General features: G+C 40.2%; 2 protein-coding genes and 1 pseudogene across 3 annotated transcripts; all 3 read left to right on the plus strand.

Annotated features, from left to right (window-relative positions):
* Positions 1–610: 610 nt before the first annotated feature.
* Positions 611–5,887, plus strand: LOC146473737 (steroid 17-alpha-hydroxylase/17,20 lyase-like). Its single transcript, XM_085117767.1, has 4 exons — positions 611–982; positions 2,498–2,655; positions 3,423–5,759; positions 5,801–5,887. The coding sequence occupies exons 1-3, from the start codon at positions 771–773 to the stop codon at positions 4,613–4,615; spliced, it is 1,563 nt and encodes a 520-aa protein (XP_084973893.1). The 5' UTR covers positions 611–770; the 3' UTR covers positions 4,616–5,759; positions 5,801–5,887.
* Positions 5,888–6,195: 308 nt separating this feature from the next.
* LOC146473738 (steroid 17-alpha-hydroxylase/17,20 lyase-like) lies at positions 6,196–11,315 on the plus strand. The gene is made up of 3 exons (XM_085117768.1): positions 6,196–6,416; positions 7,719–7,876; positions 8,661–11,315. Exons 1-3 carry the CDS (start codon positions 6,205–6,207, stop codon positions 9,851–9,853), a joined length of 1,563 nt encoding a protein of 520 aa, XP_084973894.1. The 5' UTR covers positions 6,196–6,204; the 3' UTR covers positions 9,854–11,315.
* A 2,787-nt stretch (positions 11,316–14,102) lies between these two features.
* On the plus strand, positions 14,103–15,360 carry LOC146473739 (riboflavin-binding protein pseudogene; annotated as a pseudogene). The gene has a single exon (XR_014866294.1). The product of XR_014866294.1 is annotated as a riboflavin-binding protein pseudogene (transcript).
* Positions 15,361–15,467: the final 107 nt, after the last annotated feature.

Here is a 15,467-nt window from a genome sequence, read left to right on the forward strand (position 1 = left end):
AAGTAGACTGTTCTCGCAGAGTGAGACCAATGAACGAGCTTTTGTATGAGTAAAGGACGGTACCTCCTAATACAGAGGAATTTTTGTGCAGTTTATGACTAGACTGGAAAACCAGCGTTATTTGAATCCATAAATAAAATTGGGGGTAACCACGCATATTTCAGAGTAAAGCTCAGCAATACATAACAATGCATGGGAGTCCCGATGGGAGTTTCCCACATATTGAAAGTCAATTATTTTACAAAAAGCGTGGTTGCCCCAAGTTTTCTTTTACTTTTAGCTTCCAATAGCACTTTCTTTTCGACATAGTCATAAACAGCACAAGAATACCTTTGTATTAAATAGGCACCGTCTCGTAACATACCGAGATGCGCAGAGTGCATTGCGCAGTAACAAAAGGAGGTACCGTTCTTACAAGAGTGAAAAGACTGCTAACATCAAATGTTTAACTCGCGTTAGCAGTTACACCCTGGTGTGTCAAACGGGCTTGAAATCGGAACTCAGGTAAACGGAAACAAGAAGGCACGCTGCTAGGTTCCTATCATGTGCTTCGCTGAGTTTTACTTAAAGCTCTAGCTGGTTCCGAGCATTCAGATAACGCCGCGTAGAAAATTGATACTGCCAGTCTCTTCTCGTTTTTTCCCCGCTTGCAATATCTCCTTCACGGCGGGCTCACTACAGCATTGCGTCACAAATCCAGCAGACAGCAAAGCTGGTTTAGTCACGCTTCCATCAATCGTTCACATATTTTGCATGATTGCTTAGTAAACATGGCGCCGTCCATGCTTCACGCGATTTACAATTTTCTCAGCCTTGGAAATATTCTTCTACTCTTCCTCTTGTTGTTCCTTCTACATTACATGATGGTGCTTTACGAATTCAGGGACATGCCCCCGGGACCGCGTTTAACGTGTCTTCCTGTCTTAGGGAACATCTTTTCCCTCGACGCCAGAGCAGAGAAGCCAACGGATGTTTTTCGAAGGTCAGCATAATTTCGATCGTGCTTTATTGGTTACTGATTCCATGTTTTAAGGAATTATACCCATTTTAACCCTGTATTAGGTCGTAACAGCAAATGCGAATTGCCAACAACCGACTAAATCAGTATGAATCGTTGAGCTGTGCGTGTGTAACGGTTCAGTTGAATTGTGGCACTATACTTGTAATTTTCTATTGCGCCGTTTGTTTGTCAGAATTTTACAAAGGGACATTTACGGCTTTTGGATACAAATGAGTGGTTTTATGTTTGCTTAAAAGTTCTGATCTGTACAGTTTAAAGCCATTATGCTTTCTGTTAAAAATTGACATTTCGGTGTAAGCAAGAATTTGACGTCCCAATCGAGGGTTAGTTTGTCTGGCAACTTACACATTGGATTATAATGTCACACTTGGCTGATTCAAACCGATTCATGCCGTCAGCGAAACTAGGCAATTGGATATAAAATGCAAATTTTGTGTTCAGTGTATTAAAGAAGCCAATCATTATTATCTAACAGACGCAAAACGTCGCAGTTCACTAACGGCGAAATATCCCCTCTGTATACAGAGATGGACCACACAATATTTGCTCTGCATATCACCATTTATTCGTGGTAAAATATTTGCACTGCATATAGAATTTATGACGAGAAGGCCTCTATTTCTAATAGACACTCAGGGTTGCTTGTCTGAAGCTGCCATTTCATACAGCAAATGGTTTTAAAAATAAAATCAAAATGACGTTAGTTTCACATGGAGTTGAGTACGGGGGCAGCTGTTGAAACGAGCCGGCGGATCAGAGTAGCAAAATTCAAGTAGCACTGGAACGTCTGTCACCCTGTACATAGACTTGAGGTACCCTTCTCTCTACCTTTCTACATAGTCCATGCAGGTTAGATATAAGTTTGAATAAATAGTTGTAAAGCGTAGAAAAAGCATTTTGTTGATCACGGTGAATCGGTCGACTTTATGTTTTGTTTAAGCCGGGTTTTTTTTCTATGTAAAATGTGAAATGTGTTTCTTTTTTGGTTGTTGTTGTTGTTGTGCTTGTTGTTGCTACTGTTGTCACGGTGTTGTTTATGTTGTATTTTTTGGTGAAACAATAAAGTAACCCCGAGCCTTGAATTGCAACATCTATAGGTTGATTGCAATGCTGCCATGTTGGTAGTAAAAACGAACGAAAATTTGCTCACATAGTTTGCATAAAAATGGAAGTTAACTCCAAGAGGAGAACAATTTTTATTGTTTCATACCACCAACATGGCCGCCATGACGTCACATGCAATCAACCTATTTTTCTTTCCTTTTGTACTGTAATTTTGTACCCATTAAACAAACTGCATGTCAGGAAAGATTTTTTGTTTGGGAACTCTGGCACCTCAGCCTACCCTGTGATATGGAACGCGAAAGAAGCAAAGAGCTTTCATCAGTCTTCACTCTAACTTCTTTTTCGCTAGCAATACCGCCAGCTTCATTCATTTCCTGTTGTTGACTATACCACTGTCACCTTAATTTGCAGTCTTGAACAAAACTACGGCCGTATTTTCTCCATGCGCCTTGGAAGCTACAAGTTTGTAATGGCTTCCACTCCTGAGGCTGTTAAAGAGGTGCTCGTGAAGAAATCTGCCGATTATGCTGGGAGACCGCAAACGTATGTCTTTTCTACCGTCACCTTAGGTTGGTAAATATGACTTTTTTAAAAAAAAGTGAAGACTGCGAATCTAAGGCTAATCTAATCATTTCATACACTAAGTGGTTCTCGCTAGATGAATTTGTGATGAGGTAGTGGGATTGGTGCATTTCTCTGAGCAACGTGGCTGCAATACCTACAGTGTACCATCTGATCAAGTAGCTATTGAATCGTTTCGAACAAATCTTACTGAGTAGAATTTGCCCAACAGTTCATAGAAAGGTGTTTCGGGCCTGGAACAATGCTCCAGACTGATACAATTTGGAATAAACGCACAAAAAAACATTGTTTTAAGATGCGCTTGACTGACTACTACTAAAGTTGCCCAGTGTTGATGAATATCAATGTATATTACTATGTGTTTCTAGTTTATTTTACTCACTGTTACTTATAGGTCTTGATCATTCTTGCAAATAAACTAACCCCATGTCCTCCATTTGATAAGCTTATGCAAGTGAAATTCAGTTGTCGACATACTATTGGCTACGGTTCTTATATGACAAATGTTCTTGAGTAAAAGTGCCTGCATTCTGCCTGTAGCAGAATGAGTCAAGATCTGCAATAAACACCACGTTCACCGCTAAAATAAGATCTGGGTCCACTTGACGTAAAAAAAAAAACGATCTCAGAAGGTAACAGAGCACCTCTACCTTAGCCATGGAGCCAAATTCCCCAAAAGCCCAAGTTACAACGTCAATACAGGATTGCTAATCATGTAGAGCCTTTTTTTTTTTTTTTTTTTTTCAAATTATAGGTTGTAAGGATATAATTTTTGGTAACTATGGAACTGCCTGGAGGTTTTATCGGAAGCTGTTTACTACAGCCTTGCGCCAGTATCTCTCAGACATCCCCCTGATAGAAAGACGAGTCTCAACCCAGGCTGCGAAAATGGTGCAGTTCATGGAAGAACAAGATGGAAAGCCTTTTGATCCTGCAGATTGCATGATACGAGGCGTCGCTGATGTGATTTGTGGAATTACGTTTAAAGATGGCTCCGATACTAGTAACTCAGATTTGAACCGGCTGTTGGAACTTAACAAGTATATAATTGCAAGTGCCGATGATTTTCAGTTGCTGCAGATCCTAGATTTTTTCCCGTTGTTGAATTGTCTCCCTTTTGAGGCCTACGGTCGGATTCTTCCGTATTCTTTTGAAATACACGACATCATTCGCAAGTTGTTGAAAGAAAGAATAGATACGTTTGATCCAACAGAGCCTGTAGAGGATCTTATAACAAGTCTCCTTCGCACAAAACATGACCTTGAACCTGAATTTGATAGTGATGAGGCGAAAGCCGCTCTCCTTTCCGAAGACTATTTCGTGGCCACCATCATGGACATGTTTGTTGCTGGCTACGAAACCACAAGCACCACATTACGATTCCTCGTCGCCTACCTGGCCAACTTTCCAAAGTACCAAGAGGACATTCAGCGCCAGCTGGATGAAGTGGTGGGCGATCGAAAACCCTATTTGGACGACCGTCCCAATCTGCCTCTCATTCAAGCAACGATCTTAGAAGCTCTTAGGGTCGGAAACGTGTTACCTATGGCAGTCCCTCATCTCACCGTCAATGATACAACTCTCTGTGGCTACCGTGTTCCAAAAGGCACCATTGTTTTTCCCAATGTCGAGTCCGTTCATCTTGATCCCAAATGCTGGGAAGACTCCACGGTGTTTAACCCGTACCGCCATATCGACACAGACGGCAAACTAATCACCAACCGGGACAATTTCTACCCTTTTGGAGCAGGACGTCGAGTCTGCGCTGGTGAATCTCTGGCTAAAGTTGAACTCTTCTTGTTTGTCTCCTGGTTGCTTCACCATTTCACTTTTGTTCCTGAGGATGGCCACCCGCCCAAGTTGAAGGCATCGATGATCCAATTTCCTACTCGTTATACGATTCGTGCCGTTAAACGAAAGCACGAACGTGACAAGTCAACGGTCTAACCGTAGTATTTTTCATTCTTTTCATCGGCACCATTTAACTTAGCAGTCTCGTATGAACAAAGAAATTTGGTTGTAAGTAATGGGTATAGACCGGTATAGTATGAATTTTCTTGGAGAACACATTTGCAGACTAAACATTATTTTGCAATAGTTTACCAAAGCACATTTGCATGGTGTTTGACATTTTCTCACTTTTAGCTTCATCCCACAAGACTCACATTTCATTGCTTGTTACCTGCATGCGGATACCCTTAGTCCAAGCATTCAGTAGTCCATGCGTATGCTTATGAGATCTATTCAGTAAACAAGGCGGAAACAGCCATCCATGGCTCCTTGAATCCTTTGGTCGACCATTTATGTTCGTGGATCAAGGGGTAATATCATATCCATGGTAACCAGGGTGCCCTTACTACTCTTTTATTTGTAAAAACAAAAACAAAAAACAGACCAAAAAAAAAAAAAGGAGAGAAAAGAAAAAATGAATAAAATCTATATAATTATTGAAACTGTACCATTGGATAATGCAATTCCAGAGTTTCTTATGATGGGCATATATAATAATAATAATAATAATAATAATAATAATAATAATAATAATAATAATAATAATAATAATAATAATAATAATAATAATAATAATAATAATAATAATAATAATAAAGACTTTATTAACAGCATTTCCACAGAGTGGCTCTTCATCTGTTAATATCTAACTAAAATTAATTACAACTAAGACAAACTTAAGAAAAACGGTGTTAAAATGAATAACAGAATATGTGTTCCAAACGCTAAATGAAAATCAATCACAGTCTGGACCTGGCTTTATCTTGTAGCAATTTCTTCGTCTCCTTAAAAAATAAAATAGGCATATCTAGGCGTGCGATGAGATGTTTAGTAAATTATTCCTATTAGGCGGCTAGTATAACCGAGGATAAATCCTCAGGCTGAATGATTGCCTGAAAAATAAATAATTGGCCGAAAAGCGAAGTTTTCAGGGCAACTGTGAAATTGGGACGACAATCTTTCATCCGAGGACATTATCATCCTATATATCAGCAGGCCGGAAAGGGGTTTATTTATTTTATAACCGTTTGCTTATTTCTGTAACGCGCGCGCTTTGCTATCGATAAATACAGAACAGCCAGTGGTGTTCAAAGCATGATTGCCGTAAACAAAGCTGAGTAGTGAGTAGTGATTGCATGATTGCCGTAAACAAAGCTGAGTAGTTTACTCGATTTTACGATACTGCGACTAGATTAAAACAGCTTAGACTTCAAAATATGAAGTTTTTTCTTTGTTTTTTGTGTTTTTGATCGGGCGACGAATATCAAATCGGACGACTATTAGCGTTTGATAACGAACGTCCGATTTGTACCAGTTGATGTGTTCGTCAATTAGAGGGCCGCGGAAATAATAAAACGAGAGGACTGGGGCACTTCTTCTCCGAAGTCTTTTCTCGTTTTTTCCCCACTAGGGAATATTTTCTTCACGGCGGGCTCACTGCATCATTGCGTGACAGTAGACAACGAAACTGGTTTAGTCACGCTTTCATCAATCGTTCACATATTTTGCATGATTGCTTAGTAAACATGGCGCCGTCCATGCTTCACGCGATTTACAATTTTCTCAGCCTTGGAAATGTTCTTCTACTCTTCCTCCTGTTGTTCCTTCTACATTACATGATGGTGCTTTACGAATTCAGGGACATGCCACCGGGACCGCGTTTAACGTGTCTTCCTGTGTTAGGGAACATCTTTTCCCTCGACGCCAGAACAGAAAAGTCAACGGATGTTTTTCGAAGGTTAGCATAAATTTTAGGCGATCCCATGTTTTAAGGTAACATACACCTTGTAACCCCGAACTAGCTCGTAACACTGAGGAAATCCGAATTGCCAACAACCAACTCAATCAGCACTGAATCGTCAGTGGAGCCGTGCACTGATGTGCAATGGTTCAGAGTTGAATTGTGGCACTATACTTGCAATATCCTATGGCGCCGTTTGTTTGTCAGAATTTTACAAAAGGAAATTTACGGTTTTTCTTCAGTTGCGGTCTGGATACAAATGAGTGGTCAAAAATTCTGATGTGAACAAAGCCAGCATGTCATTTCTGTGCAAGCAAATATTGAACGTCTCCGGCAATCGAGGGTTAATTAAGTTTGTGTGGCAACTTACACATAGATTATAATTCACACTTGGCTGATTCAAACCGATTCATGCCGTAAGCAAATGCAAATTTTGTGTTCAGTGTATTCAAGATGCCAATCATTATTATATAACAGATGAAAAACTTCGCAGTTCTCTAACGGCGAAATATTCCCTTTGTATACAGAGATTGATCACAAAATATTTGCACTGCATATAGAATTTATGGCGAGGAAGCCTCTATTTAAGCTCACGTTTGCTTGCTTGAAGCTGCCATTTCATACAAAGGATCGTTTTAATATTGAAATTAAAATGAAGTTTCACATGGAGTTTCACAGTCCGTGAAGGCTAGCGATAAGTTTGAAAAAATAGTTGTAAAGCGTAGAAAAAGCATTTTGCTGATCAGTGAATTGGTCGACTTTCTGATGTTTTGTTTTGTAATCCGGTTTTTTCTTCTCTACGTAAAATGTAAAATGTGTTTCTTTTATGGTTGTTGTTGTTGTGCTTGTTGTTGCTACTGTTGTTACGGTGTTATTTATGTTGTTGATTTTTGGTTTAAACAAGAAAGTAACCCCGAGCCTTGAGTTGCATTGCCACCATATTGGTAGTAAAACAAAAAAAAAATTTGCTCACATAGTTTGCATAAAAATGGAAGTTAACTCCCAGAGGAGAAAAAATTTTATTGTTTCATACCACCAACATGGCCGCCATGACGTCACATGCAATCAACCTATTTTTCTTTCCTTTTGTATTGTAATTTTGTACCCATTAAACAATTGCATGTAAGGAAAGATTTTTTTGTTTGGGAACTCCGGCACCTCAGCCTACCCTGTGATATGGAACGCGAAAGAAGCAAAGAGCTTTCGTCAGCCTTCACTCTAACTTCCTTTGTGCTAACAATACCGCCAGCTTCATGCATTTCCTGTTGTTGACTATATCACTGTCACCTTAATTTGCAGTCTGGAACAAAACTACGGCCGTATTTTCTCCATGCGGCTTGGAAGCTACAAGTTTGTAATGGCTTCCACTCCTGAGGCTGTTAAAGAGGTGCTCGTGAAGAAATCTGCCGATTATGCTGGGAGACCGCAAACGTATTTTGTTCTTACCTTCACCTTAGGTTGGTAAATATATGACTTTTTTAAAAAATGTTTAGACTACTAATGTAAGGCTTGGCTCAAATCATTTGATATACTAATTGGTTCCCGCTAGACGATCAATTTGTGATGAGGTAGCTAGTGGGATTGGTGCATTTCTTTGAGCAACATGGCTACAATACCTGCAGTGTACCATCTGATCAAGTAACTATTGAATCGTTTCGAACAACTCTTAATAGAATTTGCCCAACAGTTAATCGAAAGGTGTTTGACCTGGAACAATATTCCAGACTGTTACAATTTGGAATAGACTCACAAAAAACATTATTTAAAGATGCACTTAACTGACTACTACCAGTCAAGTTGCCCAGTACTGATGAATATCAATGTGTACTACTATGTGCTTCTAGTTTATTTGAATTTAATCACATTACTGTTATTTTAGATCTTGATCATTCTTGCAAATAAATTAACCCCATGTCCTCCATTTAACAAGCTAACGCAAGTGAAATTGAGTTGTGGAAATACTATTGGCTACGGTTCTTATATGACAAATGCTCTTCAGTAAAAGCGCTTGCGTTCGGCTTGTCACAGAATGAGTCAAGATCTGCAATGAACACGTACTACGTTCACCGCTTGAAGAAGATCTGGTCCACTAATGACATAAAAAAGACCTCGGAAGGTCACAGGGCACCTCTCGCTTAGCCACGGAGCCAATTTCCCCAAAAGCCCCTATTACAGCGTCGATACTTGAAGTTGATTGCTTATCATCCAGATTCTAACCAGGAGCTTTTTTTCAAATTCTAGGTGGTAAAGATATCATTTTTGCTAACTATGGAACTGCCTGGAGGTTTTATCGGAAGCTGTTTACTACGGCTTTGCGCCAGTATCTCTCGAACATCCCCCTGATAGAAAGGCGAGTCTCAACCCAGGCCGCGAAAATGGTGCAGTTCATGGGAGAACAAGATGGAAAGCCTTTTGACCCTGCAGATTGCATGATACGAGGCGTCGCTGATGTGATTTGTGGAATTACATTTAAAGATGGCTCCGATACTAGTAACTCAGATTTGAACCGGCTTTTGGAACTTAACAAGTATATAATTTCAAGTGCCGACGATATTCAGTTGCTGCAGATCCTAGATTTTTTCCCGTTGTTGAATTGTCTCCCTTTTAAGGCCTACGGTCGGATTCTTCCGTATTGTTTTGAAGTACACGACATCATTCGCAAGTTGTTGAAAGAAAGAACAGATACCTTTGATCCAACAGAGCCTGTAGAGGATCTTATAACAAGTCTCCTTCGCACAAAACATGACCTTGAACCTGAATTTGATAGTGATGAGGCGAAAGCCGCTCTCCTTTCCGAAGACTATTTCGTGGCCACCATCTTGGACATGTTTGCTGCCGGCTACGAAACCACAAGCACCACATTACGATTCCTCGTCGCCTACTTGGCCAACTTTCCAAAGTACCAAGAGGACATTCATCGCCAGCTGGATGAAGTGGTTGGCAATCGAAGACCCTCTTTAGACGACCGTCCCAATCTGCCCCTCATTCAAGTAACAATCTTAGAAGCTCTTAGGGTTGGAAACGTGTTACCTATGGCAGTCCCTCATCTCACCGTCAATGATACAACTCTCTGTGGCTACCGTGTTCCAAAAGGTACCATCGTTTTTCCCAACGTCGAATCCGTTCATCTTGATCCCAAATGCTGGGAAGACCCCACCGTGTTTAACCCATATCGCCATATCGACACAGACGGCAAGCTGATCACCAACCAAGGCAATTTCTACCCTTTTGGAGCAGGACGTCGAGTCTGCGCTGGTGAATCTCTGGCTAAAGTTGAACTCTTCTTGTTTGTCTCCTGGTTGCTCCATCATTTCACTTTTGTTGCTGAGGATGGGCACCCGCCCAAGATGAAGGCAGCGACGATCCAATTTCCTACTCGTTATACGATTCGTGCCATTAAGCGAAAGCACGAAGGTGACAGGTCAACGGTCTAACCGCAGTATTTCTCATTATTTGCGTCGACACCATTGACTCAGCAGTCTCACTTAAACTCTTTTCTATATGAACTTAGTAATTCGGGTGGAAGAGGGTATAGTATGAATTTTCGTGGTAGAACGCATTTGCAGACAAAATATTATTTTGCAATAGTTTGCCATACACATTCATAGCCGTTACCTGCATGCGAATACCCTGAGCCCAAGCATTTCTTGGGCCATGTGTATGCTAATGAGGCCTATAAAACAAGGCGGAAACAGCCATCCATGGCTTGTTAAATCTTTTGGTTGACCATTTATTTTTGTAGATCAAGGGGTAATATCAATTAACGGGTCGGGGTGCCTTACTACTCGTTTATTTGTAAAAAAAAGAAAAAAAAAAAAAGGAGAAAAAAAGGAAAGGTGAAAGAGATCAATATAATTATTGAGACTGTACCATTGGATAATGCAATTCCTGCGTTCCTCATGATTGGCATAATCAAATCATTCAATCAATAAACTTTATTGACCTTCGAATTCAAGCCAACTACATTAATAAATAATTATTTAATTCTATATAACAAATAAGATAACTAACTACCTAGACAACTAACTTGCAAATTATCATGATGTAGAAAGGTTTGCAGTTCCTGCCCTTTTAAGTAAATTATTGTTCCCAGTAGATATCAGTCGTCGAAAAGAAGTAAAATCAGAAATAGTGCGGCAATGGTCAGGAAGAGAATTCCAAGATGTTGCTGCCAAGTAACTCAAGGAATTGATACCATAAGAAGTGGTCAGTGGCATAGAGGCGCACGATGAGATATTTAGTATTTGGACTTGCTAAAAAGGGATTCCAGTTTGTTCTTCCCCGGTGAAATCATTTTATATTTTCATCCCTCTGTTCTAAGCGCGATTTCACGTTTACTGCGCCTTTCAATAACATACGGACTCTGAACTTCAACACCAGATATAAAAGATTTGTGTATTTTACTGCCGTCAATCATAACTACGGAGACAACCGACTGACCACAAAAAATAAAATAAAACGTACAAAGTGGATCGAAATCCGCCAATCACACCGCACGAACATGACCTTTTGACCCCGTTGAGCCAAACGTCGTTGTTTTCCAAGGGGTCCGCTCTAGTGATTGACAGTTGTGAAAAGCGAAACGGTTGGTTGAATTTTGAACTTCAGATTCCGCATGTTAGTGAAAGGCGCAGTAGGAAGTGTTTTTTCTTCGTCAAATATTTGAGCTGTTTTGGCCAACATACAGCAAAATCTCCTTCACAGTGCCCATTTAAGGTTACCGCGTAGTCTCGGTTACATCACAGACACCCAAAATCCTACATCGAGTTAAAGCTTATAGCTGAGTGGGTATTCAAATATTTCATTTCAAGAAAATGAGTTCCCAAGTTTTCCACTCAGTCGAAACTTGAAGGTTCAGATCGTCGTCCAAACTCAATCAGTCAATGCGAATTTTTGTATTTTCAGGCCCGTAGCGGGGGGAGGGGCAGGGGGGGCTTGAGCCCCCCCAGAATTTTTGGAAGTTAAAAAGCAATGTGCCCAAAAATATATAATTAAAACAAATTAATGTTGAATTCTGACGCTGCAAGTGCCTTTTCACAACCTTTAATAGTCTGTTTACTACCTGTCAGTTTCCTTCGTTAACAGGCACTCCTATCTTGTGAATCGGAAATAAGAATCAAAATGGATTGAAATCAACCAATCTGAAGCCGTGAAAACTGTCGAAATAAACTACTTGTTTTCTAAGACATCCGCCCATTTTAAGCAATACAAATATCCTTAGTTTATAACAATTTAGTGTTCCCGCGTTGTCACACAAAAAAGCCACATAAATATGTCCTCAAGACCAGAGAAAAAAAATTCTCCTGCAGTCGGATTCTTACTGCCTGATTCCAAATTTAAAAAGAGAAAGAAAAATTTGTCGTCGTTTGTCTACGTCGTCCTTCAAACGTAATATTAGGAAACTTCACGTAGTAGTCCACGATAAAGAAAAGGCAAAAACATGACCTGAGAGTGTAATCCAGGTGCAAAGTTATTGTTTTACTTACTAAATCTACTGGGGTTTTTTGATGTGCTCGTTGCATCTTAAACTCCAAAGTCAGTCTGTTTTTGAGTGACAGTGGGGGGAGGGGGGAGTGGTAGTTTTGTTTTACCATTTTGCTAAGCCCCCTCAGTTGTTTTAGACTTGCTACGGGCCTGATTTTGGAAGTTTGTCTGTTTATTTCTTCAAAGGATCGTTTTGTGTTCTTTCTTGTAAAATTAAACCTCCAAGATCTTGCAATTTTTTTAGTATTGCTTGTTTTAATAAAATTAAACAAACATTCCATTCTTGCTTGTTAGATGTGGAATTATGATAGCCAACTCAGCAATACGCACCTTGTTGGCTTTCTATCGTCTCAAAGCCCGAGGGGGAGGGGTATACTCCTCGGATTTTTTGTTGGGGGTGCATGTGTGGCTCGGGTCTCCAAACACTAACCCTATTTCAAACCAAAATATGTAATTTTTCGGTGCCTTTTTTCAGTCCTGGTTTTTAGAATCCACACCCAGTGCATGTCAGACATTTGAGACCAGAATAGTTAAAATCTATACCCTATTGCAGACCTAAACGGTTCAAAAACTAAACTCTATACTCTTTGGCTCAATCTTGGATCAGTATGGGAGGCTATCTGTATTTGTTACGAACTTATTACTATGGCATGTTTTTTCTTTTCTTTTCTTTTTTTTTTTTTTTACCAGATTAGGCACAACAATATCATATTACACATTAATATTAGTGAAACGTTCACAGAATCTGAATTGTCAATTTTAGTATAGCAAGCGTCTGAAACGACGAGTTACTGCAGTAAGTTTGGAAATCGTCGTGTATAGCTGTATATAAATGTCCGGATACTTCTTGGGGGAAGGCAGTAACACGGGAAGGCGTGTGGTAATTTCAGTGTTTATTTCCCAGTTCTTTGATAAGGACTGGTGCACAAGGAGCGCAAAGTGTGATGTTTAAGACCAAGTGGGATAAACGTCACAACAATCTGCAAGAGAAGTTGAAACGGCTGTTCTGTTTGTTCCGTTTTGCACGGCAGTGCACCGTTATCACAGTATTCTAATGAAAACATAGTTGGATGCCACACAGCCGCGCTTTCATATGAAGGACTTAGTAGCGTAAACAGTAATAGCAATTCATAAAAGTATAAAATTGCGTGACTTGGAATTACGTTCAAGGCAAACGGGGAAGGGCAAAAATGACAGAATTGACAACATGAACATATTTATCCCACGTTTGTCGCTCGCTGTTTTCCGTTTCTCAGTAAAATTGAGTAGTTTTGCGCTGGTATCAAAGGTCAGGATTATTTATGATAATTTCACCCGATCCCAAAGTGACATTACAGCCGGGCTGACAAAGATTTAAAGCCACCCGGCAAACCTTTATGTCTTGTCGCCTAAGCTCGAGGCTTAAATAATACCTGTATACAAAAGATATATAATATAAGCGAACCTTCTTGTGCAAATCATTATTTTAGGAAGCAAATTTAGCCTCCCTCGCAAAAGCGTCGACGCTATTCTGGCTCGTCATGCAATCTTCCTAGGGAGGAACAAAGACCAACAAAGAGCGTCTACGAGGGATCGGAGGATCGTCAAATCTCCCCAAAGAAAGACTTGTCTAAACTCTTAGAGCTTCAGATTGCACACCTGAGGTTTATGATACCCGTGGTATTTAAAATAATATTTACAATTTTCTTGCTTTCTAGACACCTGAGTATTGATATACATTACCGCCAGGAAACAACAAAGTACTTGAAAAGATTGTATCTTGAATTGCCCTAAATCTGTTCTTGCTTGTCTAACCTTTTCCTTTTCAGAATCCACAAGGTTAAAATAAAAAAAAAAGAGATCCATATTATATTTCGACACATTTTGAAAAACAACAGCTCTGCTGGACGCAGAAATACCCTCGACACGTTACGGACATCCCGCACAATGGTGGGGAACGGTGTACTGCTGATAATTTTGGGTATCGGTGCAGCCTGAGACTCGAAACCATTGTTTCAATGGAAAATATTATTTAATACTGATCGTAAGTAGAACTAAATGGTTTTACAGTTATTCACATCTTGCTTACGCGAGGAGGTATACTTTAGCGTCTTCCTACCCCCTCCTCCCACGAAACTCGCTTTCAATAAGTGCGTGATTGGCAGGGTGCTAAGTCCAAGGTGACAGCCGAAATGTTATAAAATTGCAACATTTCAAAAATAAGGGCAAAGTCTACCCGTTATTAGAAAAAGACTCGCCCAGCAAAATCAAAGCTCGAAAAAGAAATGAAGGCTTCAGCATTGCTTGTTCTCGTCGGCGTCTTGCTAACTGGTGTGGAGTGCTCGCATAAGCAAAGCAAGGAATGTCTTCCTGGCGAGAACCACAAGGAAACGCCATCCCCTGAAGACTCAATGCAGGCTTGCCAGGCTTACAAAGAAAACTCATGCTGTTCAAGCGATTTCACCAAACAACTCGCTAGTTCGCCGATCAGAAAGATTGGTAACTTCTCCTGGACTCAATGCAACAACACACTGAGTCCACAGTGCGAGAAATTCATGGTCAACGTTGAGTGTTTCTACCGCTGTTCGCATAACACGATCTTCTGGAAAAACCCCGATTTCCCTTCCGCGATTTCGAAAGCTCCAGTTTGCTCGAGTTTCTGCGATGGATGGCTTGATGCTTGCAAGGACGACTTAACCTGCGCAAAGAACTGGGCAACCGGCTTCAACATGACCGCCGGTAAAGTAAACACATGCAAACAGCCCTGCCAGAATTTCAGCGAGTTTTACAGCGACGGCAAGGATCTTTGCGAGAGCATGTGGGGCTCAAGTTTCGTGTACAAGAAGACCGACTGCCTGCAGCTGGATTTCACGGCACCCAACCCTAACGACAAGCTGGTAGAGAAGTTATTTGGAGAACACGGAACTGAGAAAACTGAGAAACCTGAGAGCGGGGCTGTTGCCTACATTGCATCGCAATCCCTGGTTATTTTCATCCCTTTCTTGGCTCTCATTCGTTGAGCCGAGTATTGAGAAAAAAAGACGACTGCAATGGTCTGCAATGTGTATTTAGCATAACATTGGAGAAGAGGTCTTATTAGTAGCTTTCATTTCATTTCAGTGTTAACATATGAGCAGTTGTCATTTTTTCATTTCTGCCGTTTCCTTGTTAGTTAGATGTCAACTGGACTGCGAACAGTCCCGCCTGTTTTTTCAAAACTAAGTTCAAGCTGTTATTAGCAGACATTTCGACACAATGTTCGTATTGACAGAGTGTTTAAGTTAGACAAACAAGAAGCTTAATTATAAATAGAGAATAATGTGAGAATGTTTGTGATGTTATTGCTAGACAGAGATAACAAAAAGTTTCATATTTGGATAAGTCAGAGTAAAGGACACACGTTTTTTTTATTTCTCATCAATCATCTGTTAGAAACAAAAGGGGCTTCTACTGAAATAAATACTAATTAAAAGCAGGATTCGTCTGCGAAAATTACTGGCACTTGGGCAATGTTCGAGTGTTTTAAAGGGGAAGTATCACGAAAATTTGCTGTCATTTCAAAACCCAATAATGTTTGACTGTCAG

This window comes from Pavona decussata, unplaced genomic scaffold (assembly GCF_977016875.1).
Source record: "Pavona decussata unplaced genomic scaffold, jaPavDecu1.1 SCAFFOLD_92, whole genome shotgun sequence".
Lineage (NCBI taxonomy): Eukaryota > Metazoa > Cnidaria > Anthozoa > Scleractinia > Agariciidae > Pavona > Pavona decussata.